Source organism: Amblyomma americanum, chromosome 1 (assembly GCF_052857255.1).
Source record: "Amblyomma americanum isolate KBUSLIRL-KWMA chromosome 1, ASM5285725v1, whole genome shotgun sequence".
Classification (NCBI taxonomy): domain Eukaryota; kingdom Metazoa; phylum Arthropoda; class Arachnida; order Ixodida; family Ixodidae; genus Amblyomma; species Amblyomma americanum.
In genome coordinates this window covers 269720265-269747331 of record NC_135497.1, presented here as the reverse complement: position 1 = coordinate 269747331, position 27067 = coordinate 269720265, and the positions used below count along the sequence as shown (strand labels likewise).

General features: G+C 44.0%; 1 protein-coding gene across 4 annotated transcripts in view; it reads left to right on the top strand.

Annotated features, from left to right (window-relative positions):
• LOC144115064 (uncharacterized) overlaps positions 1-27067 on the top strand; it is a 159817-nt gene that overhangs the window by 114585 nt on the left and 18165 nt on the right. For all 4 annotated transcript variants that reach the window (XM_077649199.1, XM_077649201.1, XM_077649200.1 and 1 more), the window contains exons 26-32: positions 1607-1673; positions 4587-4629; positions 4970-5133; positions 8700-8904; positions 13173-13384; positions 22114-22274; positions 25227-25415. In XM_077649199.1, coding sequence (XP_077505325.1) covers positions 1607-1673; positions 4587-4629; positions 4970-5133; positions 8700-8904; positions 13173-13384; positions 22114-22274; positions 25227-25415 — 1041 coding nt within the window. The remainder of the gene's footprint in view (positions 1-1606; positions 1674-4586; positions 4630-4969; positions 5134-8699; positions 8905-13172; positions 13385-22113; positions 22275-25226; positions 25416-27067) is intronic.

The window sequence follows — 27067 nt, the reverse complement described above, 5'->3', positions numbered from 1 at the left end:
GATATGGCAATCAGCATCCAAAAGCGGTGCGGAGCTAGGATTGGGCTACTGGCGAATGCGCGGGCCAACAGGTGCAGTCGCCACAGGTGAGCGGCGTAGCTCTGAAACTGAAGCTACACGGTCAGGCTATTTTTTAGCCCAGCGATAGGGGCCCTCCGAGCGTTGTTACGTCAACCGTTACATTCGCTTAAGAGATGCGTGGGCTACAATGCACCATGCAACAGGCGGGATTTTTACAGGGTCGCTTGCCCTTTTGCGACATCTCGACTCGCCCCTTTGGGAGCCTCACGCAAAATTCTACAAGCAGGCTTTCCCGCATATCATTGCTGACCAAAATGAGATGCCAGATATCACACTCATAGAGTTATGAAGGTGACAGCATGATTGCCATGGGTTTGGGCATTAAGTGTAACACATTATGGATGAATAAAAAAAAGTGTGCTTTCGCATTGCGATTGTTCGAAGCGGGTCATCGGCCATCTTGTTCGCAGTGCGTGTGACATATGGGAAAGCCCACTTGCGAAATTTCGCACGAGTTCAAGCCTAGCGGCTTTCCTGGAACTTTAAACTCGCTTGTCAGATAATTTTCTCAGATATTGTAGCTTTGCCATGGTCGAATTTATGAAAGTCGGCACGGTATACAATTGCTGGCGAATATTTGGGCAAATCGAATATCAAACATAGAATTTTGAATATTCACACGCCCCTACAAATTATCATGGAAACTTCATATTGAAATGATGATGATAAAATTTTATCTTAGAGGGGTATTGTCTTCTTTTCTTCTCCTTCTTCTCCTTGACCTTGAGGATCCTTGAAGTGGCATGTTGAGACTTCCAAAGCCCGGTGCACAGCCCTCTTTTGGGTTTGAGGGTCTAAGCTGGTCACCTTATCAAAAACATGTGTTCATCCACTTTACATAAACTTTGCCTTCTCAGGCTTGAAAAGCACTGAATATCATTAGACCGTTAGCTTACCTGTCACTATTCAAACTGAAGCTCGGCTATGCATGTGTAGCCGGGGATCCTTGCACTAAAATTAATAACCATCTTGAATGAATCCAGAGGAAGGCAGTAATTTTTATTTATTCTGAATACTCATCTGTTTTCCCGACTGAACTGATGGAAGGTAATAGAATTAAACCACTAGAAGTGGCAAGAAAACTCCACTTTGAATTTCTTTTCTCGGTTCTTAACGAGGGACTAGCAATTGATCCTGCACCCTAATTATCACTATTTTTAGCACACCACACTTGGTGCTATCACAATACCTCATTAACCCTTTACTACATACTAACAGATGCTTTTTTTTCTGCATATGATAGCAGAGTGGAACCATTTTTTGAAATAATAGTGGAGTGTGTCATTCACACCGCATTATGCTTTGCGTGGTCTTCGCTATATTTTTATTTCTCCTTGTGTGCTTTTTGCACCCGTGCTTGAATCATTAAAGGTCTGCAGTAATGCATAAGTAAATAATACGAAGCATGAACTTCTAAAGGTATTTTGGGCTACTGAAATGCAAGTGTGGCTGACTGTGAGCTTATCTGGCTGTCAAACAACTTATGTGCTGTCTCCTTTCCTGAATGATCTTTTTACTGGTGCAGGGTGAACAGAAGTCGTCACTTCCTAATAGCTATGATTCAACATTTGAGAGCAGTGGCACTTTTCCAGGTAAGGGTGACTGCATTGTGCTGTGTGAAAAAAACTTTTTAGCAATGGCTTTTGAAACCTAACAATTTAAATTTACAAATACATCAAATTGTTATATTGCAGGGTGTAACAGAAAACTGAGCAGGTTTTAGTGTTCGAGGAGCCTTAGGGGTTCATTCGAATGTACGAAACTTGCAGGTAAAGCATGCCATGTTTATTTTGCTAGCATTTGAAATACTAGTGACGTAATCACCGATGAAGGTTTCAACGCTATTTGGGCTCCTCTACACGCACAGTGCCATGTAGGGCTGTGGTAGTAGCTGACAATGAGTGGTGATGACGTCATGCATTCGGAGGCATTCGCTTCCACTCTCATTTTCCTGTGGGCTACCTCTCTTGGTCTTCGAGCGTCATTGCCCATGGAAACTGACTGGTCTTGCTTTGCGTGGCACGTGCATTCGTTTGCGGCATGACGTGCAGCTGCGTCGCATTGTCTGGTATGGTGACGTGAGGTGGTGCGGACATGACGAAAGCATGACTGGCTCAGATACAGCCTAATATTATCGCTTCCCAGCAGAATGTGGGGAGCACCAAAGTTAGGGATTTTCAAAGGTGGCTTTTCACAGAAAGATTATTTTTTGGAGCTCACAGATTTTTCGGACTGTTCAATTATTCGGACTGTTTTCCGGGTCCCGCTGAGTCAGAAATATCGGTCAGCGACTGTAGAAATTTATCTTACCATTGTAGTGCAGTTGCTTTCACCTTGTTACTTGCCAATGTGACCATTTTGGCAGTCTCTTTCCATCTATTTCACATGTTCTTTTCCACCATTGTGATCCTACTAGTAATCATTACTGTTATGTTCAATGACTGATCCTTTTCGAAAATGTATGGGAAGCCCAAGTTATCACTGTCACAGTCGCTCTTGCAGTAGCTCATGGGAGAAAAGAGTACATAAGATGCTTCTTGATGCACAGATTTGAGCACAGGAAGGGAAAAGGAGAGTCACAGTCCTGTGATCAAGGTTTTGACAGAAAAAACCTCCTTGTCTGGGCAATTGCAGTATCCTTGACAAGGATTATATAGGCTCCTGCATGCAAGGATGAAAGGCTGGTGTGGTGAGGGATAAGGGCAAAGGAAGAGGGTGGTGGAGTGGTGTAGGGTGTCATGTAAGAGTTTGGGCTGTGGTCACCAAATTGAGGTTCCCTCTTCCTCCTCTAGTTCAGGCTTTTGCTTTCTTCGGGAATTATCATATTTCCTAACGAAATACGTATCCTCTGGTTTAGTGGACTCTTAACTTATTTTAGATGTAATGTGTCAAGGGAGATGCAGAGATTCTCCAGTCGGATGAGTTTCAGTGCATCTCCTTGAACAAATACTATGTGGCGCAAATAAGCTGCCGCGGTGGCTCAGTAGTTATGGTGTTCAGCTGTTGACCCAAAAGACCCAAAAAGGCGGTCGCATTTCGATTCAGGCGAAATGCTAGAGGCCCGTGCCTTGCGTGATGTCGCTGCGCACTAAAAAACCCCAGGTGGTCGAAATTATCTAGAGCCCTCCACTACGGCGTCCCATATAGCCTGAGTTGCCTTGGGCCATTGAACCCCATAATACTAAGTGGTACAAATGTCCAATATAGCAAATTCATGACAAACCAGAAATCAACAGCATATGCACAAAAAAAAAAGCGTTTTAAACATATCAGACAAATTCATGGGCACAAGGACAGGAAAATTTTATCCAACTAATACCTTCCTATTCTTACGACACTCATTGAATACAAGTTCAAAGTTGCATGTTTGTGCCCCCTTTTCCGTCGCACAGCTTTTTCAGCGTCGCCTGCTATTTTGATCAGAAAACACTGGCTGCTGAAAGCATATTACCGCGACAGCATTAGGGTGCCTATTCTGCAGAAAATCCGGTGGCAGCGGTGTTGTGAGCGAAAAATCGGCCGGTGTAAGGTGGCCTTCCTTAATGATCTGTCAGCCTTTCGCAACCCGCCTTGGTTGAAAAATGGGCTGGTCACGTAACCTGCCCACCAGATTGTGCCATTGCAAGGCAGTGGCACATCACTTAACCACTGCCCAGCTGCACCAGCAGTGGTGTGAGGACTCCCAGGGATCTATGAATATGAAGTAGAAAATGGCTGGTCCCACATATATGGGTGTTAACCCTCCAACGCTATCGCGTCGTACCCTTAAGACTGAGCTTAAGTGTCTCCTTCAATTTTTGGCATCAGAATTTGTATGCAAGCTCAGTAATGGCATGAATTTGCGACACTTAGCGTTCAACTTTCAAGGATTCTCAAATATGGTCATGCTATTTGCGCTGGAGGCTGTGATGTTCTTTTCTTTGAGTTTGGTGCCTGTGTGCCATTGTTTTTGTCCTTTCTAGTATTTCATGCTGCTGTTGCTTTCTGGGTCTGTGTTCTGTTTGCAGTTTCCTGGGCTCTAGATCTTGTGCATGTGTGCAGATATATCTGCAACATAGAACAGAATCTAAGCAAGAAAACATGTCATACTGTCAAGTTGTAGTTTTTTTTCTGTTTTAATGTAAGGTATTATTGGTTTCATCATTTCCTGGCCGCACGTCACTGATTGCAGTTATTATTTGAAACAGTGACGGGAAAAGAATAAGCAAGTAATTTTAGACCTGCAGTCTGCTTTTTTAGTGTTCAGCATTAAATTTTACATGACATTTTTTGCAGGTATTTATTACTGCTTTACTTGAAATTTTATTCAAGCTGAAATTTTACCTTTTGAACTTACTTCTTTGTATTTATCAAGACAAATTGTAGAGTGTAATGATCATTGAGGACTGTAGGCATGAAATCACATAGTTTTACATAACATAGTTTTACTTGAATATAGTTTTACTTGAATTAATTGTTAGAGGAAATGTTCTTGCTGGTTCATTTTTGTTTTTTTTTTCCTGTAGAATTTGAGGACTCCACGCATTTGAAGCTTAATGCTAGCCAGCGGTGAGTACAAGCTGTTCTGATTTTTAGTGAGCTGTTCTTTTTTTCTTTGTGAACTTCATCTACATCTGATTATCCTCTGCAGTGTAGTACATGTCACTTTTCTTACTGAGGTGCAAACAGCTGCTGTTAAGACCTTTATATTGTGCAGGGAGTTTGTCTGAAGTGAATCAGAGGTACGGCTTGTAAGATTAATGTGATAGCTTGTTGTAATGAATACATCAAAAGATAGAAATGTATGGCAACAAATTATGATTTTCTTCCCTTTGTTTTCATGTGTCTGCACTGTTTGCCTTAGGTGTGTCTGAAGTGTAAGTGCACTGCAAAAATGCCATACATGTAGGTTTTTGGAAGAGCGGCAGCAAAAGTTGCAGAGCAGGCGTAAGCATGTGCAGCAGCTCCTGGAATGGCAAAAAAAGCTCAATACCGAAGAGGCCAATGTGCGTGCCCTTGAGCGCAGGGCCCTTGCCAAGCTTCGTGCACGTGGTGCCAAGACTCCGCCGCAGGGTGCGTACTACTTACATTGTTACAAGTGACTGGAATGTGAATAGTACTCATACGATTTCAGTTGTTGCAATGATTAGTTACCTGCAAGCAAATATGTCCCTGCCTTTCCATTCACATGCCAGTGGCGGAAGCTGTGCTTTTGCCTACAGTAGCACACTAGTGTTATGACTTTGTATGCTCTTTACAGTTTCCAATCTGTGAATGCACTGCCATGAATTACAAGGCCTTGCAGAGTTTGACAGTAAAATATTGCAGCTCTACAATGGTTTCAGTGGAGCTTTGTGCAAACATTACAGCTTGTGATTGACCTGTTTTGATGCACACAGATCTAGCAAACACTAGAAATTTCAGCAAGAGGGTTTCTGCTATTTTGAAGTCATTGGGTGCACAAGAAACACATGAAAGATATCTGACCTTGGAAAAAAAAAATCGGTAGTGTCTGACACACCGATTACAAGGTGCAAACTTGTCTGGGCTTAAACACGGTTAGGAAGGCATGAAGCAGTGAAATCCTGCAAAAAAAGGCACAAGTCAAGGAAATACAAGGTGTTGCCTTAGCAAGTTAGCATAACCAGCTTTTTCAGTGCAGCAGAACCGACACTTTCATTTACTCCGTTCATTAATGCGTGAGCATTAGAACGGCTATGCAAACGAAAACCCGGCATTTGTCTGTCCATGTACAGTGGAGTGTGGAGAAGGTTCTATGGCATCACGAAGGAGGAAGCGCAGAGCACGCATGTGCGCCATTGCTGAGGGGAAAGGAGGAGATAAAGAATCGAAAAAATTGGAATAGGAAGAATTATAATTAAAATCAGAATTGCAATTGCAATTGAAAAAATTGGAATTAGAAATATAATTTGAAGAATTGGAATTGCAGTCAAAGAATTAAAAAACATGCATAGAAATAATTTGTCAAAGCAAAACTTAAGTTGTCATTGCTGTGAATAAATTCAGTTTGTCAACACAAATCGCCGAAATCAGACCCCACATACTAATGCATTCCCTTCTGCATCAATTGCATTGATCACCCATGAATTTTTTATGTTTGGTCAACTTTTTGTTTGGTTGTGTGAACTTTGCTAGCTGATGTAATGTTTTGGGGTGGGTCCTCTTGTAATGAAACTCATGGCTTAGTAAAGTTTTTTGCATTTACAAGCTCCTTTTAAGGTAACATAGTTAGTTGCATTGCACAATATACCCTCATTTGCTCAAACTTAAATACCTAAAAATATCAGAACTCAAAAGCTTTTCATGTTGCACAGTTAGGCTTTTCATGTTACTCAGTTAGCTACCATGCGTTTCCAATGAATTATCTCGAAATACACGTGTCAAGTTAGGATATGTCAAAATTTTGCCTGTGTAAACTCAAAAAAAGGCCTATTAGCCAATAGTTTGCCGGCCCACAGGTCACTTTGTGAACCATGCCTCCGACCAACAAGCAAGTCTGCTAGAGCGCTGCAATGCATGCCCCTCGTCATGTCCCTGTGTCGCTTCACTTTGTACAATTTTAGTGCTGACGCATGCTGCCTGTTCCCCCAGATTCGGAGTTTGCAGGATTCAGAAAGCTGACACGAGGACAGTATCTACTTCTCGTGGCAATGCCAGCCAGGCAGACTTGACCTGTCCCACCTCCCCCCCTCTCACTCTCGGTAGCAGCTTCTGAGCTGCAGTGGAGGTGGCAACCACTGCCCAGCTTTGTTATCAACTTCAGTCGCGTGCTGTTCGCTTCTACTGTGCTTTCTGATAGCAGTGTTTCTTGTGCTGCGGTGTCACTACATGGGACTCTCTTCGCGGTGATTTACTGCTGTGTTTGTGTAGTGGAATTCATATTGGAAAATAAAGCTGAGGGAAGATTGCAACTTTTTGCGGTGCACGATTAGTACTCTGAACATTTAACCGTTTTTGCTTATCTCATACTTCTGTTTATTGTAATTTTTTTCTGTTTTTACGACTCTGAGAAATGAGGCTTCACTGTGTTTTCTATCCACAAGAACACTCAAACTTTCCTTGGAGACCAAGTCACATGCCAATTGCGTCTCTAAAAAGTAGACCCAATAAAAATAGAAGACATGGCAGTTCGGAACATACAGAATGCACAAGTCAATTGTGTGGTCAGTATGAGGAGCTAGGTTTCTGGCAGCAGCTAAATAAAAGGGGGTGTTGAATTTATGAAGTTAACTTGTTAGGCTTGAAAAGTACTGCCAGATAAGAGGTGAATGCTCTACTAATAGGGGCAGCACTTTAGTTTTTGTGGCATTATTGGGTACCCTGTGCCTGCGAAAGTGTTCCAGATATCAGGGCTTGAGGTTTAAATTAAACGCACGATCCTTAAAAGTACAAACGGTGCTCAGTAACTCCGCCTCTTTGGCTGTAATTTTCAATGCAGAAATCTGCTGGGGTCCATCCTGCAGTTTTTGAGTCCACAGAAAAGTGTCTGGATTTCAGCTAGGGCTATTACTCTGATAACGCTGGCTTTTGTTGGTATTACAATGGGTTAGCAATCAAGCAATGGACGAGTGCCCAGTAATCTTAGTTACCTCATTTCTCTCATTTTGAGAAGTGTTAACTTATGTTGGCGGGTGTTACGGGAGAAATAGCAAGCGATGCTGGAAGTTCTGATGCTTTGCCATCAGAACTTCCATCATCAGTCATCTGTCAGAGGTGTAGTGCTACCATGTGTTGAGCATGTGCCAAATATTGAGCCGCCAAGTTTTGGCAGTGTCTAGAAGACAGGGTAAGATTCCAGTGATGATGCTCACCAAATTTTAACCAACTTTATCGCCCACGTTTGCCTCTGCACTTAGTGGCAACACTTTTGCGTGTGCTATCTGCGCCAGCACTATCACGTCCACCTTTTGCAGCAACATTACCATGTCTCCTTTGCACACCAACTCTGTCGAGTCCGCACTGCAGACTTCACAATGACAACGATAAAAAGCGCAATGTCTAAAGTAGGAGGACAGGTTATCTTTATTATCCAGGTAAGGTTGAGGGAATAGGAAGATGAAGAAGAGGACAGAGTAATAGAAAGAATTGCTAGAATTCTAGGACGTGACATTTCAATGAAAGTTTGAAATGTACTCTCTCCCAGGACCGTCAGTTTTTCTACGTGCCTCCACTTGTGTGTATACCGCTTAATTGAATACGAGGGGCTCTTGGCACCTACAGTGCTCTGCATTGATGACCGCCTTGGCAGAAGCAAGGTCTATGTGCCGTGCACATGTTCCTGATCTTGAGAAACAGCCAAAAGTTCTTTGCCTCTAGGACTGACCTGTAAGGTACAGTGTATCATTGGTGTCAACAGCCATCCACATTCTTTTACAAAGGCATACAGAGGTTAGTGCTCCGGTGGCAAAAGTTCATCATCGCTGGTGGAGACATTCTCCCAGGAAAAAGGTTATTTTAGACTTTCGTTTTAGTGAAACATCTTCAAATTCGATCACCTGATGAAAAATTGCAGCTTTAAAAGCTAACATATTGAACACTACTCAGTTCCGATTAAAGGTGATCTGCAGAAATACAGTAATATTTCATAATTTATAGCATTTCAATGGGTGCTTTTACAGGTAAACTGGAGAGCTCTGTCACAACAAGTGTTCCTTCTCAATTGGATGCACAGACTTCTAAATCCAAGGGCAGTGGGGAGCCCAAAAGTGTGACATATCCTGAAGATGCATCATTTGAAGAGGAAGTGTCGGAAGAAGTGGATGCTAAGGCCACTTCAGTCACAGAATCCATTCAGGAAGAAGTGACAAGGACAGAGTCAACAAGGTGATAAAATTTTGCTTTAAAGACATTGACTGGTTCTCTTCTGGCCTGAGAGCGTCTGCTGCTCAGGATGCTCGAGTTGTGAATAGCAAGGATGGTTACGGTTGAGCTCACTTGAAGCACGCTTGATCGCCATGCAAGATGTGTTCATTATGCCTGCGCTTTTATATCAAGGAGACTTTTAAATAAGGCAGAAAATGTGACCAGAAATTGTGCTGACAGTAAAAAGTGAAAAAACCCTGTAACTGCTGCTTTTAGGTCATTCTGCACGTTTTAGTGTTCCTTACCACAAACGTGCCGAATTGGGTAGTGCAGAGTAGGGCATAACCTCGGGTCGATGCTTGGCCAACTTTACGATGTGTTAAACCGTCGGTTGCCGGCATTTTAGTAGTTATTCCTATCCTACCTGAAGCTCTTGTGTTTGCTCTTAATAATAGAGTTGTGGGTTTGCACTTGTTCTACACGAGACCTGGTGCCCTTGCCCCATATACATGTTATAATGGCTTTGCTGTTTCCTCTTGTAATACCGTATTTTACACACGTAATGAGCCTGCTTTTTTTTTTTCTTCTGAAAAGTTCATGTCAGTTTGGGGGGAGGGTTCGTTACACGGAGAAAAAAAAGTTCTGGCATATTTTTTTGCGATAGTCAAAATTTCATATCATCCATTTGTCCGTCCATCTGTCCATCCATTCATCAACAAAAGTGGGTTGTCGGCCACGTTCATGTCACAGGTGTTTAGCATCATTTGTTTTGAAAGGTGTTTGCTGTATCATTGTGCGATCCGATGATATTGTGTTAGTCGACGGCGCTGGCCAGTCGCGGCAAGATAAAGCGGATTTGCTGAACACCAGTCCTGAAGGTCAGATGCACGTTTTGAATGCAGGACAGTTGCGAGTGTGTAATGCAAATGTTTAAGCGTTAGCTGTGGTGCGAGAGGAGTTGGGCATTTTCACTCCCGACCTTGAGCTCGCCAAACCTCCTGGAGGTCTGACAGTCCTTTCTAGGTAGCATTTCAGTGTAGAGGTTGTTTTGTGGTGTTCTATTTCAACTCTTTCGTTACCACGCCACTATGCATTAATCATCAGTGACAGACGCATTCAAAGCAAGATTACAGTGCTACTGGGGCCACCAAGGAGTTGTTGCGACATTCAGTGGGTTGTTCAGATACTACTTTAGTTTCTTGCTTAGTTTGTATTTTTCTCGCAAAACACCAAGTTTGAAACGTCCTTGAAGTTGAGGTTCCAGCGTAGAGCGCCCGCAGAACGGCGTCAGCTATTGGAATGGCATGCACTTGGAAAAATATCACTTTGCGTGATTCTGCTGCATTTGCGGCAGATTTTTTCGATCCATCAATCAGAAGTGAGAAGTGAAAATAAATTCAGTGGAAGTAGTGAAATGGGTGACCATCTCTAATGAAATTTCATGTGCAGCAGTCAGCTGGAAAGATTGTGGCAATGCTCTTTTTGGAGACAGAAGACATTTTATGACTAGAATTCATGCCACACAAGACAATTACTGTAGACACCTATGCTTCATTAATGAAGAAGTTAGTTAAAGCTGGATGTAACAATGTATTCCAGTTTTCATAACTTTGCATCCATTGACCACCATGTATTTTTACCTTCAATATAAAGAAGTAGATTTTACTTCACTTTCATGTAACGAAATTTCATGGCTGGCTGGAAACCAGACAAAAAATTGTATAGCGTGCTTGAATGGTTGGGCAGAGTGTGCCCAAGTGTGCATCAGAGCACGCACGTATTATGGGCGCCACCCAGCTTTCACATACAAAATGCACAGGCAGACGCCACTACGACGAAGATCATAGTGGCGAGCACGCAACCAGCCGCACCATCCGTGATAGTATGGGCGAGGCTGTCACAAGCGTCTGCTCAGTCTTGGGAGCCTGCAAGGCCAGCCCACGGCTTGCAATCTCACCCAAAATCAGCACTGAATGTTTCGCATTCCCTGTTCCCAAAGGCAGCGCGCCACGTTTATTGCGTTTGCAGATGCTCAAAGCTTGATTAAACAACCGGAAGGGTCAGTACCATTGGCACATCAGTCAGCTGCGAAGCCCATCACACGCTTGACACCTGACAACCTAGCTTCTGACTAAGACGATGCAGGCACTTACGGTGGAAAACACGAGGTGCGGGGTGTGCCTGATTTCATTTCAGTGGTTGGTGATTGGAGGACACTCTTCTCGCGCTTGTCGATATGGAGTAAGAAAGGAGTTTAAGCAGAAGGGAGGGGGAGGCAGAGGGGGCAGACGGTGTTGACTGCTGTGAGACCTCCGCCGTCGGCCAAGAGGTCGCACCGGTGACAGTGGCGGAACGAGTCATCTCAGCAGTGTGCTCGGGGCACTTACAAGAGGATGACGTTGACAGCAAAATCAAAACTCAAGATGGGTACTTCGTCCCAGTCACTGTTGAGGTGGTTGGCGCGATGGACGTGCTGAGGTGGCTCGCAAGGTCACAACATAAGCAAGACGTGCATAACGCCGTTGCTGCTAGCAAAGAAAGAGCAGAAGGGCCGCTTTAATAGCAAATAAATTTTTTTCCCATTAGTTATCTGCAACGCGTTTTTGGTGGATTCTTAGCATAACAAGAGACAAATTGTAGTGAAATTTGTAGAGAAATTGTAGATGCAGTGAAATTTCAATATTGTGAAGTAAACTGCCGATTTTATCAACTTCGTTAAAACGAGGTTTAACTGTACATGACACAACCAAACAAGTGCCATGGGAAGTTGTTGGCAGTGTGTTGCTGCTAGTACGGAATGCAGCTACGGAATGTACGTAGCCAGCCATCCTGCAGTCCAGACCTGGCTCCCAGTGATTGCTTTCTCTTTCATAACCTGAAGAAGTTTCCACGTGGGCAACAATTTCCTGATTCAGAGATGTGGTAATAAGGTTCCTGCAGCAGAAAGTAGTCTCCCTGTATTCTGAGAGAATCCTATCACTGAAGGCGAAATGGAATAAGTGCGTTAAGTCAAGGGGCGGGGAGGATTACATTGAAAAGTAGTAGGTTCAATTTTCTCGGAAAATTTTGATTCCATATTCATATAGATATCTTATTGCACGCCCTCATATGATGATTTCTAGCTTAATGGGACAGGGAAGATGATTTCATGCATTCTTCAATTTTGGTTTTAGAAACTGCAGTTCAGGGTCTCTACAGTACTTTTTTTTTTTCCTTTACTGAAAAGCACTTCTAGAAGTAGAACGAGTTGGATGAGTTGGGGCTGCTTGTGTCTGTTGGGGTTGCTTGTGTTTCTTGCGCTGTTGATGTGACCATTAACATGATCCATTGCATTATTGTTGAAAGTGTGTTTTGATGGTGTTTATTGTGTTAGAAGCACTTCGTTTAACCCAGTTTAGTTAAGTTCACTTAGAGCTAATTATACGCTTCGAGTAAGCTAGTATACTGAAGACAGGGCAATGGAAATCATATGTAGGCTATTGTTACATCAGAGCGGCAGTTTACATTGATGCTGATGTCTTTCAGCCTTGCAGAAAGTTACTTCAGCTTTATATAAACAAGTTGTAGGGCAGCAATACAGCTGCATATTTTAAGTGTCTCATAGCACTCGTTCTGTGAAATATGGTTATAATCGAAATTCGCTTTCATGTCCCTTTAAAAATTGTTAGGAATATACTGGTTAAGGAATAAATTGGTAGCCATGTCTCTCTCCACACTATTCACACATACAGCCTTGTCAAGAATGTCCATCCCATGGAACTTGCTGCTGGACAGTGCAGTGGAGTACTTGAAGCTCCAGTGCTCCATAGGAGTAAAGTGACAGATCTGCTCACTCACCAGGGATTTGATGCTGCAGGGGTGCCGAAGGGCCATGCTACATGGTGCAAAGGTGGACCCTTTGGGCCAGGGGCACTTTTGACAGAGGTTGTACATTAGCGAGATGATTGGGTTCTTTGGCTTCAATGTTAGTTACTGTGAACCACAGTGTCATCTGTGACTGCCATTACTATCACATAAGCTCTCCCAAAAAGTAAATAAAATTGCACCTTGCAGATTATGAGCACTGCGCTTTTGAGCTATGTTGTGTTTCCAGGTCATGCGACATAGCATGAGCACAACTATGTAGCATTACAGGTCTTGTGGCAGGCATTTTGCTGTACATTATTTATGAATTCAGGTTCTGAACAAACAGTAATCGCAACAAAAGAGTGTTTGTCAACAGTTGTGTCTCAAAATGGGAGTGGCATTTCTGAATGAATTAAGTTTTTACTGCATGTGTTTGTCTGCAGTGGTGGCCACAATCAATCAACAATAGAGAGCAAAGTTGTGACATCTGTCTCCTCAGAAGCTGAGGTCTCAACACAAACAGAGGGTGCCATGAAGCGAAGTAGCAACGGCAGTCGTAAGGGCTTGCTACTGATAAAGAAGCCACTGGTCGTCAGAAGAAAAGTGCGGCGAGACTCTAGTGGCTCTGAAGACTCTTTCAATGTGTCTCTTTCCGGTAAGTCTTTTTTTTTTTTTTTCCCTCAGCTGTAAGCACTTTAACTTTGCACTGAGAAACTGCAGCAATGGTCTATCGGTTTGAGCATTCACATCGTGTGCATGTAGTGCAAGGTTCACATTTTCCGCATATCCCTAGTGCAGCCCGGTACCTATTAGTTTTCCAGTGGTACAAGTTTTCCTCTGGCCAGTTGCTCTGTTTCTCTGGGATGAAATTCTTGGGAAAATGGGTCTTCGATCTCACCTCATGATGACTAAAAACACATTAACCATGGCAGTCTTTGGACATTCTGCTCTTGTACCACTGCAATCCATATAAAAATAAATGCAACAAATCAAAATAAAGAAAAAAACATGCACAGAGTCCTTTCAGTGATGTGTACAGGCATCCACAGACCTCTCTAGAGAGCTCGAAAGTGTGCTTGGTTGTGCATTTGGGACAATTTCTGCTGCCTTGCGGGCCCAATATGCAGTTAAACGTCGATGTAATAACTGACTTCAATGTAATAAAATCCTCGATGTCACAAAATATTCCAGTTTTCAAAACTTTGCGTCCACAGAACACCACTTATTTTTAGCATCAATATAACGAAGTAGATTTTGCCACACTTTCAATGTATTGAAATTTCATTGAGTGCTAGAAACTAACCTGAGGAAAAATTTTACCGCTGTCGTGAGCAGTTGAATGGAGCATGTGCCAAAGTGAGCATCGGAGCGCACACCACTAACCGTGCCTCTGGGGTAGTATAAGCGAGGCTGGCAAGAGCGTCTGCTCAGCCTTGACAGGCTGCCAGGCCAGCAGACTGTGTGGCCCGCTGTGAGGGTTGCTACCACCACTGACAGTGGCCTTCCTTCTCCTGTTTTCTCACCTCCTTCTCACGAGATCACAACGGTGACAGTGGCAAAACGCACTGGCGTGTCGGCGGTGTGCACAGGGCACTCACAAGAGGATGGCGATAGATTCAAAACCAAAACTCAAGATGGGTGCTTTGCCCTGGTCAGCCACGAGGTGTTCGGTGCGGTCGACATGCTGTGGCGGCTTGCGAGCTTGCAACACGAGCAAGATGTGCATAATGCTGTTATTGGTGGCGAAGAAAGGGCAAAAGTAATGGGCTTCCTTCGCAAATAAAGGTTTTCCCCATTAATGATCCAAAGCGCGTTTATGACGGCTTTCTGTCATGCTAGGAGACGAATTTCAGTGTTACAAAGTAAGCTGGGGATTTTACCAACTTTGTTAAAACGAGGTTTAACTACCTTTTAGAGACTTGAGAAGTTAGGCGCAATAAGAAGTTTTGAACTCTTTGCCACTTGTAAATGATGCCATTGTACTCACTGTTGCATTGTTTGATTACTCTAGACAAGTGTATGAATGCCTGCATTGTCATGAAAACAGGAAAAATGTATTACACTTGAGCCTCAATTGAGACAAAATGTCGCCAATTCTGACTCCTGTTTAATGTGATCTTATGCTCCAGCTTTGCTCAAAGCACACAAAACTTGATACTTCGAAAGAATTTTTTTACATATATTTTGTGAGCTAAGCATTCATAATATAATTAGATTACTACTGCAAATTGAAATACATAAGAATTGTGCTGGAAGCAAAAAAAAAATATATGCACAGACATAGCAAGTGTAGGGATTCATTTAATCAGGGTGCTCACACAGACCGAGCAGCTGAGATGGATCTTGCAATGCAGCGTCAGGTGTGGCCAGCACCAAGCGAGAGAGCAACTTCCTCGTCTTCGGGCACACCGTAGCCTCGGCGTATGCCAGTAGCGGAAATAGTGACAGTTGGCACATTACAGTTTTGCCTGGTAAAAAAGGAGCTATCCTGGCGACTTATGGGGACAAAAGAACAGAAGGATCATAGTAATGTTTAAAATGGTTTACATGGACGGTTTTATGCCAACACGAGCTCACAGAGGGTGCAGTGGGCTCAACCAGGTAATTCACAGGAGATGTTTGCTGAAGGATCCAATAGGGACCATGATCCTGAACGAGCCGCTTTTGGGAAAGGCCGGGAGTGATGGGAGGTGCCCAGAGCCACACAAGGGAGTCCAGAGGATAGGATGAAGAGCCCTCGCAGGTGTCGCGGTGATGTTTTTGCTGCCACTGGTTCTGTGTTGTAAACGAGCAAGCGAGCTGACCGCATTCTTTAGCATACCTGTCGGCGGCTTGAGGGAGTGGCGTGGACTCTTTTTCCTTACTGCCCTGACATTTCCATTGTGCAGTTGGCTCACGCCCATATAGAAGAAAGAATGGAGAGAATTGAGTGGTGGTTTGCGTCGCTGTGTTGTATGCGTAGATGACGAAGGGAATGACCTTGTCTTAGCTGGAGTGGTCGGTGTCCATGTACATGGCCAGCATGTCGCTCAGGGTTCAGTTAAAATGCTATCAGACCATTCTTCTGAGGGTGGTAATACGTAGCAGTGTGGTCGATAATGCGGCATTCCTTCAGGGGGGCCTCAAGAGCGTCCAACAGGATAGGCGTCCTCGGTTGCTCGGCAGTTCTTTAGAAATGCCATGGCATAGGATAAGGTTCTTGCGAATAAAGGAAGGAGAAAAGGAAGCAGACAGTAAAGGAGAGGTTTTGGTATAACGAGTGAGATGACCTATGGCCGGGATAATCCAACTGTGGAAATCGGGAGTTGTGGGGTGGGGGCCGTAGAGGTCTATGCCAGTGCAGTCAAACGGGTGGGCAGGACAGGGTAATGGCTACAGTGAAGCAGGTGAATTGTGCTGAGGGGTTTTACGGCATTGGCAGGATGAGCAAGTGTGCACAAAGCGGTACATGCCACGCCAGTAGAACCGCAGACACATGCGCATGTAGGTTTTCAACATGCCGCCGTGAGCACACTGGGGGTTCGTGTGAAAAGAGCACAGATGTTGGTGAGGAGACGCTGGGGATGACCAGAGTTATTTGCGTTCATCGAGCAGGCAATTGCAGCAATAGAGGAGGCTGTCCCGAATGGAGAAATGACGGAGTTCAGCAGATGAGTGCTCGGGGCGAATGATCTGTAACGGGACTCGAAAGAAAGTCTAGAAGGGTGGCAATCCAAGGGTCTCTTCACTGCTCAGTGGACATGTTGGTAGTGGCAAGCGAGGACAAATAGTAGGTGCACAGACCGGTTCAGATGATGAAGCACAAGGTAGCGGTAAGCAGGAGAGAGTGTCCGCATCAGTATGCTTGAAGCCAGAGGGATAAATGACACGAATATCATATTCCTGTAGACTCGGAGCCCAGCGAGCGAGGCGGCCGAACAGATCTTTCAGAGAGGACAGCCAGCACAGAGCATAGTGATCAGTGACTACATAGAACGGTCTGCCATAGACTTGGAAGCGAGATTTTCCGATGACCGAAATAATGGCTAAACATTCTCGTTCCATAACAGAATAGTTTGACTCGGCTTTGGTCAAGGTCCGGCCACGTAGTCACCACAGAAACCCTGTTTTTGCTGGGTGAGAACGTCACCGAGGCCAGTACCGCTGGCATCGATGTGAATCTTGGTAGGCACAGTTGGGTCGAAGTAGCGCAGGATGAGAGGCTAAACCAAAAGGCAGCACAGTGTGTGGAAGGCATCATCAGAAGCAGGCATCCAAGCAGATAGGTCGGAGCTGCTGGTGAGTGGCTGAGTCAGGGGGGAAATGATAGAGGCGAAATTCAAGATAAAGTGGAGAAAGTGGAAGCAGAGGCCAACAAAGCTGTGGAGGTGCATCACTTAGGTTGGCCGGGGAAATTTAGCAACTGCACAAAGTTCAGTGGAGTCGGGCAGAATGCCATCCTTAGAAACGACTTGGCCCAAAGTGGTGTGTTCGGGCGGTAAAACAGCAATTTTTCAAGTTCAGCTGAAGCCTAGCATCAGTGACAAGTGAAGATATGCTTTAGTGGGAGGAGATGAGAAGGAAAGTCTGTTGAAAAGACAATGATATCATCAAGATAGCAAAAGCAGGTTTGGCACTTGAGGCCACTGAAGTGTGTCCCTCATTTGTTCGAAAGTTGTGGGGGCGTTTTAAAGGCCAGACATCATGACGCTGAACGCAAATAAGTCATCGGGTGTTACACAGGCAGTTTTTGAGTGATCAGCGTCGACCATCAGCAACTGCCAGTTGTTGGAGCGCAAATCCGATGAAGAGAAAATTTCTACTCCCTGCAAGCAGTCCACGGCGTCATTGATGCGTGGCAGAGGATAGACATCCTTGTGTATGATCTTGTTGAGCTGGCAGTAATCAATGCAGAACCGATGGAACCATCTTTTTTTACCAACACAACCGGAGACACCCAGGGACTGTGGAAGGGCTTTGTGATTCCCCGATGAAGCATATCCACGTGATCATGAATGGCTCAGTGTCCAGAGGCCGCCATGTGATAAGTACAGTGGCACGAAGAGGGACGTGTATCGGTATCGATGGTGTGTGCACCGACAGACTTGTGGCCCAGGGCAGTCTGAGAAAAGTTGAAGGAAGAACTGAAGCTCTGGAGGAGGGCGACGAGTTGATCACGTAGCGCAGGCGGAAGATCAGCATCAATGGCACTTTGGAAAACGTCGTGAGGTGTCAAATCGGTCACATCGCAAGAGCTGAGGACATCAATGTAAAAGGTAGCGGTAGTATCAAGAACAAGATATGGAAGAGAAGTATCAAGTTCTTCAGGATGGCTGTCAGGCAAGAAAATGGGTTTGAGACGCAAATCACACTCTGGCCATCTTGTATCTTGAGAACAGCAAAGGGAAACAGAAAGCAGTGATGGTGGGAAGCGACGTCGGAATGTGTGAAAAAAACAGCTGAATCAGTGACGCCGGCACAGGAGAGTGGTATGAGGGCAGCAGAAAATGGAGGAATGTTGGTATCAGTCACAAGAAGTTTGGCATACTGGTTAGGGACGTCGCACAAGGGGGCGTCACACGGGTGAAAAGGCTATTTCCGCGTGTGCGCAGTCAATAACAGTGTGATGAATAGAAAGGAAGTCGCATCCCAGAATGACGTCATGTGAGCAGTGAGACAGAACAATAAACTCGATGGTGTACAAAACGTCTTGGATGAGGACACGGGTTGTGCACGTAGCTGAGGAACGAAAAGTCGGAATGTGGCGTGGTCACCTTGCGGAGTCGACGACAGAAAGTTGCACTGATGATGGAGACTGCAGCACCCATATCAACGAGAGCGAGAACTGTGGAGCCCTCCACGAACAATGCGATGACATTAGTGGGGCGACGCAGAAGGCTTGAGGAGTTCGAAAAAAAATTCAGAGAGGCCGTGACAGGGAGCACAGGGCTGGATGGTAGCATATCAGCAATGTGGTCCTATATGACACAGCGCATGATAGGGGCCAAAGACTGAGCCAAGTCAGGAGCAGTGTGGGCGGGATCTTGGAAATGAGGGATGAGGGATAGCTGGTGGGCGGACCTCTTTGCAAACTACGGCTTTGATTTGTTGGAGCAGGGGGAGTCCTCAGGAGTAGGATCGTCCGGGGCCAATGCAGAGACTACCTCATCGCAGACACCAGAGCGCCACTTTGAAGCTTGCTGCTTTCGGAGCTTATAGCTCTGGCAAAGCTTGATGACCTCACTAATGGTGGCAGGATTTTTCGTGAGGAACATCTGAAATGCATTGTCAGCAATGCCATTAAGGGTGTGATCTTATTTGCTTCGAGCATGGCTGGATTGATTCGATTACAGAGATCTGTGATGTCCTTGATGCAACTGGTAAATGTCTCTTCCGTGTTCTGAGTGCAATCACGTAAGCGTTGTTCGGCACGGAGCTTGCCCAAGGCAGGGCGGCCGAACACATCCGAACAACTCTGCTTAAGGGCACAGGGTAAGCCCTATACTTCCCATGCATTTTAGGCCATGTTGAGGTACATGTTTCTCAGTAACTAATAACAGTAGCCTAATAATACATATATCATTGTTTGCCAAATTTTGTGCTCTTTTTACTGAACTAGAATATTTGAAATGTGTTGAAAATTCGATTTTTAATAAAAATTTTTCCGGTAGTACACAAATCTGGCCTTTCTTTGCGCATTTCAAAATTTATAACAGAATAACTGCTCAGTGAAATTGCTTAATTCTAGTTCAGTTGTTGGCAACACTTATGTAGATGATTGCAAAAAAAAAATCAGCCGTCTGTCTTGAAAGGCATTGGAAATAATGGTACCTTTGTAAGAAAAAACACTGTTTTGAGATAATAGAGCGTAAAGAGAAAAAAGATGTGAAAAACCATTTTTTATTCGCAGAAACGCCTCCATAGTAATTGGTTTAATAGCCCCCTGCTTCGTAGTCACTGTCGCCGTCATTTTTTCGCTTTTCGGCTTGTCGTTTTGACTGTCGGGCCTCTTTTGTAAGCTGTCGTGTTGCTCGGTCCGCAAAGTACATGCGCTTATGGTCAGCTTCCCTCAGCCACTTGATGGTGTTGCTCCCTGGGTTCAATCCACACGCCTTCAAAACGTTGGCCCGTGCGATGCTACCATCATTAAATGAAAGAACAGCATCCAGTGTTGCCATCCGTAGGGTCCGAAGCCTAACAAACACATTCTTTGGCGCGCGTTCCCAAACGACATGGTTGAACGACTCATTTGCACTCTCTGCACACACAAATCTGTGTAATTGCGGCACAAATGCCGTCCATGTCCAATAAGGCATAATGGCTGCTGCTCTGTAGCACATCCTCTTCCTGGAAGCACAGAGAAAATCTTGAAAGCTTCGATGTCGAGGAGCTGGCGCGTTCGGCGTTCGGGATCTCATTCGGTCGTGGACATCCTTTTGCTTTTTCACGATGAGCGTAGCGGTTGCCGTGAAATTCACGCCTGACGAAGGCCTTCTTTGCCCTGGGCATCTCAACTTATCAGCAGCAACCAACACCGGCACAATTTACATTACTGATCGAAAGGGATAGCACTCGGACGCAGCTGCATGAAGGTTGCAGAAACGTGGAAAAAACGTGCAAAGCGTCTCAGGATTGTCTTGGCTAAAAAAGAGGAGCTGTACAATAGTTGCCACACAATTTTTTATATGTAGCTGATTTTAGACAAGTTTTGAAATCAGGTGGTGGACTTTTTGGTTGAAAAAATTGACGTTAATCCTGAAAGGGGGCGTGGCCGCTCACTACTTGATTTCGGAAAAAGCGTTTTTCAGCCGTAAATATGGCTTTCTGAGGAAAGTGCGATCATGGAACATGTGTAGAAAGAATTGAACTTCTAAAATTCCAAAAGAAAAAAAAAACGATTTTTTTCTAATTTTACCTTACCCTGTGCCCTTAAATATGGACCAAGGGGAAAGGTCTGCCTTTTCTCTCAATTTTTTTACTCAAGTTGAAAGAGTCGTCCCACTTGTTATAGCTGCTGACTCGCTTGTATGATGACAGCCAGTCATTGACATCTTGGTTGGCAGTGCCACTGAAGAGGCAAGGGTTATGCTGCCATTGGATGCCATAACTAAGGACTGTGGTAGAGATGGATGCCATTGTCAAGGTAGTCTCATCTGACATGGTGGACATAGGGTGCAGCGTATGGCTCCTGAGTTCCTGGGTGATTGGGGACATACCCAGCAATTTCACCATTTGTAAAGATGCATTTAATTGGGGTGCTCAGAGAGATCGAGTAGCTGCTACAGATCTTGCAATGCAGCGTCATGCGTAGCCAGCACAAAGTAAGAGAGCAACTTCCTCGTCTTCAGGCGCAGTGTAGCATCGGCGCATACCGGAAGTGTTGGCACACTACACAAGGAACATACAATGAAAGCTGAAGTTTTAATTTGGCAATGTGCACTGGATGCACGCTCGTGCTTTTAGGATCCACAAGAAAACACACTATAGCACCACTGGAGAGGCATCATTCTTGCTGCTTCTAATGGTCGCATCCTGCTACCTGCGGTTTCAAATTTCCCTTTCATTAAATGTGGTTACATTTTGGGTGCAGCGGGCACTTCAAGCATCCGTTTGTGGGTGAGCAACAGAGGGGAAAGATTGTACAAGTGGGACAATGGATGTCTGCAGTATAGCTGAAAGTAATGTTGACAAGACCAATAAGAAGTGCAAGTGATGAAGAGGTGCTGGGGAACCACTGTCACAGGTTGCAAGTTAGAGTAGTGCAGTGCTGCTTATTGCATCAGCCAGTCAGATACATGGTTCATGGTCATACACAGTGAAGCGTACCACATTCATTGTCATGTCTTCTCGGAAGTGATCAGCAAGCAGTAATCACAGCACATAGCTAGAAATATGCTGTTTATGCGCAGACAGCTGTCAGAGCTAGAAGCTCTTGAACAGAAATGTGCATAGAGGGGGGTTCAGTGACATGCTGATAAGACTTCAGAACAATGGAAATTCGGATCGGGCATTCCTGTATAGTGTGACACTCCCGGGCTGACTTAACTGGGAGAAATCAGCAGTCACCTTTTTCTGTCATAAAAAGATACTGAACAAACCTTTCGATTTTTAAAAGAACCGTCTTGATCTTGGTCAAATCTACGACTGTCTTAGTTTGTCTTACTAGTTTTAGTTTCATTAGCCCAATGCACACATTACCCTGTGTTAGCTACTTGATAGCTTTAGCTGCATCTATACACCATAAAATTCAATACATAAACTCAGATATCTGAAAAAGGTTATTTCTCTGTGGTCCGTAGCCATTCGAGCTCATTGCATCTGTCTGCTGCCTAGTTTCCTGTGTTTGTTGACTTGTGCAGCTCTGAAGTGGAAGAAGCCAGCCACTTGCTTATGGTTTGTTTTCAGAAACAGCCTCTGACCAGAGCGACATTGAGGGCCGCATCATTGCACTGAGTGAGGAACTCAAAAAGCGTCAGTTGGAGGCTGAGCAGCTTAAGCGGGAGCAACGTCGCCGGCGCACTGAGATGCTCCGTGAGCGGGAGGAGTCTCTCAAGAAGCACATAGAGGTGGGCTTCATTCATATGACCTGTGCTTAGTCTTTGCTGTATCAAGCTGCAAGGGATAATTGAAAGCAGCTTAGCTGGCCTTTATTTCAGGGCATTGCTACTTTTGCTTTTGTTACAAGTTTAAACAAAACTGCTTACAGTTGTAAGTGGTAACAGAAGTGCCACTGATGTTTAATTTTTACCGTGCATGATATATTATAATTATTAAAACTGAAAATGAAGCCTGATATGCTCATACAAATGGGAAAAGCTTGCAAAAAAAGATGAGCACTGCCTGTGCTGTGCAAATTCTTGTGTGTAAGTGAGAATAAGGTTATGCTAATAAGTAATTGATGCCTAGGATAATGTGATTGAAGGTAATCAAGACCAGCACATTTTGCAGTAATGAAACTGAAGTAGCATTGTTCTTTGGTGTCCAGAACAAGCAGGAATATTGTTACAAAATTTCTACTTCATGGTAATATAATTGGTGAAATAATTTTACAACTTCGAAACCACTGAAGGTATGCAAAATAGTTGAATTGCAAAATTATAGAGCATTATAGAACATTGCAACCAGCACTGTTACTGAGGTAACTTTAATTGTGAACATATTTTTCACACTTCAGAGAAATTGTGCAGAAACACAGGGGAGAGTAAGTATGCCTTCTCAAATTGTTGATAGTGACTGCTGCTGTATGGATGGTGGGCATACTGGATTGGTGGCCATCGAGGGGATGCAGCCAGATGTTAGGTGTCCAAACTACTTTGGAATGCAGAGAAAATTTTGAGTTTCACATGCCTCGTGATGTTGTAGAGGTGAATCAATTTGATAAAGTATAATGAAAAAAATACTCCAGCTTGCTCTAAAGGATTCCTATCGATACTGCTTAGACTCAGTTCTCACATTATGTACTAAATTTCAATTTTTTGGGTTATGGTATGGACACTGAGCTTTTTCCCACTAGCTGAAACAGACCTCGAAGCTGTGCTTGGTCAGCTATGGTCTTAGGTATTTTGAAGGCAATTTTTTTTTGTTAGCGTAGTTTGTTTTTTATATTGTACACTAAAAGCCGAGAGAACATCTTTTGCAGTGACTTGGAAATTAATGCAGATTTATTTTTATTTATTGATACCTCTAATGGCTTTGGGTACAAAAAGGGAGGCTTCTCTTCAGCCGCTCTTCCTGATTTGACACACTAGTAATTAACATTTCTTGTATTTATAGCTTTATAGCCTGTAGTGCTCTTCTAGGTCAAGCAAGTATTGAAATGAGTAAAAGCTTAAGTGGAGAAAAGCTTCAATTGGTGGTAAAATTTGATCATTTCCTCTCAAATTATCCTCATATGCCATGAAAACGTGGCGGCTCAGTGGTTGTGGTGCTCGGCTACTGACCCAAAAGATGCGGGTTCGATCCCGGCCGCAGTGGTCTCAATTCGGTGGAGGCGAAATGCTAGAAGCTCGTGTACTGTGCGATGTCAGTGCACGTTAAAGAACCCCAGGTGGTCGAAATTATCTGGAGCCTTCCTCTATGACTTCTCTCATAGCCTGAATCGCTTTGGGACTTAAACCCCATAAAACCTAGAACCAAACCGTGAAAGCTTGTGCCTTTAAGGAATTGAAATTTCCTTGATCTAGTAGCTTGGTTTGGGCTAGTTGGTAACAGTTCTTAGAAAACATAGCGCAAAAAGGACACGGACGACACAGAAGTGGACAGGACAGCACCTGTCCTGTCCACTTCTGTGTCGTCCGTGTCCTTTTTGCGCTATGTTTTCTAAGAATCCTTGATCTAAGTGCACTGTCAGGGACAGAAGTACCTAGGACACGCTGCCACTGGCTTAAAGGCATCGTTAAATCACCACGGTCACCTGGCGGTCCAAGAATGGCGTGTCCATTTTGTGCACTAAGGAGGAGTGCTCGTCTGGAAGCACCTGCTCTGCCCTTCTTGAACTCTGCGCAAGAAGGAGCCCCAACGATGAGTCGACAAGCTGGTGCGCTTCACGACGTATGCTGACACTTAGATAAGTGCCGGCAAGCTACATTTCCTATTGGAATTTACCAACAGCTTGCTGCTGTGGGCTGCCAAAGCGTTGCTTCGCGTTTCAAGCCAAAGGACTGGAACATAGCTTTGGGGACATTCTTGGATGACACTCCTTCTAGCGCAAATGGACATGGTGATAAAAAAATACATCACCGCCAATGATGTGCCTTTCGCGAGCATTCGCACGTCCTGGGCACTTCTGCACCCGATAGTGCATGAGAAAAGATCTTGGAACAGATGTGTGCACTACCTGTCATTATGTGCCCATGGGAGGGCCTGTTTGTTATGTGTGACCACATCATAAAAACTCATAGCGTTGTAGTGTTCTTCACATAATGAAATATTAAATTAATGCACTATCTTTCCACTTTGACAGATGAACACATTCAGAATGACATGCGAATTTGAAAAATGCGATAGTGTCCCAAGCCAATGCTTATAATGTTAAAGTTACAGGCTTCTTTGGCTTTACCTAAGAGTATTTGCTTATTCATCAAGCATCTGCCAAAGAGCTCAAAAATTTTTCTTTGTTGCTCACATGGCATGACAAAGCATGGCTTTGAAGAGTGGATATTTTCTTGTTAACACAAGTAGGGTTAATGTGTTGCTACAGAATATGTGGCTGCATTTGTTAGGTCATGAACTCTCCACATTCATTACACGTCGCAGATGTGTTAGGTGATGTCACATGAAGCAGATGTTGGCTTAGTGCTCACTGCTTATGAAGTTTTTCCCGACTGTAAATATGCCTTGAGTCTAACGTCTTCTTAGGTCTCAGCTTCTTCGAAATTCTTGGGGCTGTCTCAGTGTGTGTATGTTGGTTGGTCTTAATAGATGACTGTGTTATCCCCAGCTTTCCAGGTTGCTTCTGTACTTATCTTCTCTTTTGCGTGAGCAGCAGCTTATGCTTAATTTGTATTGGCCTGTTCCAGCTATATGATAAACTGATTCAGCAAGCAAAAGAGGAGCTGGAGAAGGAGCTTGACGTGGCTCAGCATGAAAAGACAGCGTTTGTGAAGCCGCAGATTAAGAAGCCCCGTGCTGCAGAACAACGCAAGCATCGACTTGTACATCTCACCGTACATCTCAGTGGTTCTGAGAACGGAGCACAGTCAGCCTTGGCAAGTGACCAATTCTATTGAAAATATGTGGTCTGCTGTGAACAGTGTAACATATTGCTACATTATGTAGAGTGTCTAAAGTAGACTACACTAATCAAGATTAAAATGTGAGCTCCTCACTATGCACCCATTTAAGCATTTTATGTCAATTTTTGGCTTAACATAAAAGTTCTGCATGGTAAGGCCTTGTGCATAATGCACTAAGGAAAGGTAAAGCACTCTGTATTAGCTGTAAAGCACTTGAATTGAGCAAAATTTTGATATATTAACTATTACGCGTCACTGATAGGGAGCAAATGATATTTTATAACGGTTATGTGTTATGTAAACAGCATTTGTTTCACTGGGATCTAGCAAAATCTGGCTGATGCTGTTTTGGACATGTAGTGTGCCTTTGCTATGCAGGAGACTTAACTGGTAATGCTAATGGTAAGCTCGTTATATCCCGTCTTTCCTTTTGTAAGTTTTGTTTATTTTCACTTGTATGTTAGACATGTGGTTGAATAGTGGTCGCTAATATGTGTATCATGGCCTCACATGATGTGAGTAAAGGTTTTAAAAAGAACTGGCACCTTTCATATCCATAAACTGTAGCAACATTGTAAGTGGTCAGTCTCCTAAAGAAAATGGGAGTATGTTTTACTTCATGTTGTAATTCACTAGGTAAGTAGCCTTAAAGTTGCCAAGGGTGTTTAAAAGTTTCGGTTAAAAATTTGCATAGCATCCAAATAAAGTGCAAATGCAGAAGTTTTATAAACAGAAGTTCTATAACTTGTTATAAACAACTGTATAACGACTATAGAAAACAAATATATGTTTTGTAAACAGAACTTTATAACAAATATAATGTTTCCTTCACACTACGAAGGAAGTGCATGAATCTGTGGAGGAGAACATGATTGTGACCACTTACATGTGCTAATAGCAGTTGTGGCTGCTTGAACTTGGGTGCATCATGTCAGTGAACAGCAGAAGAGTGCTGCCAGGTGCAGGATGTTTAGAACACACTTGCTGTAGGCTGACATTCTTTTCCATGTTGTGTTCAGAGGAGGCTGAACTTTCACAATAAGCATGTTACAAAAATTACTCCTCTTTTGATTTCTGAAGTTGCTCTGCTGGTTAATTGAAACTTCTTCCATATTTCCAAGTTTACGCCGCCGTGGTGGCTCAGTGGTTATGGCGCTCGGCCGCTGACCCGAAAGACTCGGGTTCGATCCCGGCCGCAGTGGTCAAATTTCGATGGAGGCGAAATTCTAGGGGCCCTTGTACTGTGCGATGTCAGAGCAAGTTTAAGAACCCCAGGTGGTCAAAATTGTCCGGAGACCTTCATTACGGCGCCCCTCATAGCCTGAGTCACTTTGGGAGGTTAAACCCCTATAAACCATATTTCCAGTAATCAGTAATTTGGCTCAGCCTAAAAAATAGTTCTTGTTGCTCCAGGGAACTGCCAACCATTCTCCTTCAGTTTCATGTGTGCAGCATGCAGCATTTTTTTTTCTTTTCTAAAACTGTTGGCTCACATTAAGTTAGACAGCCTGTGTATCTGTATGCTTTTCTCCCTTCGCAAGTTTGTTGGTTTATTAGCACTGGTTGTGCTTTACTAGCATGGACAGTGCGTGATGCCTGGAAGAAGGACCCAACTAGGCAGTCAT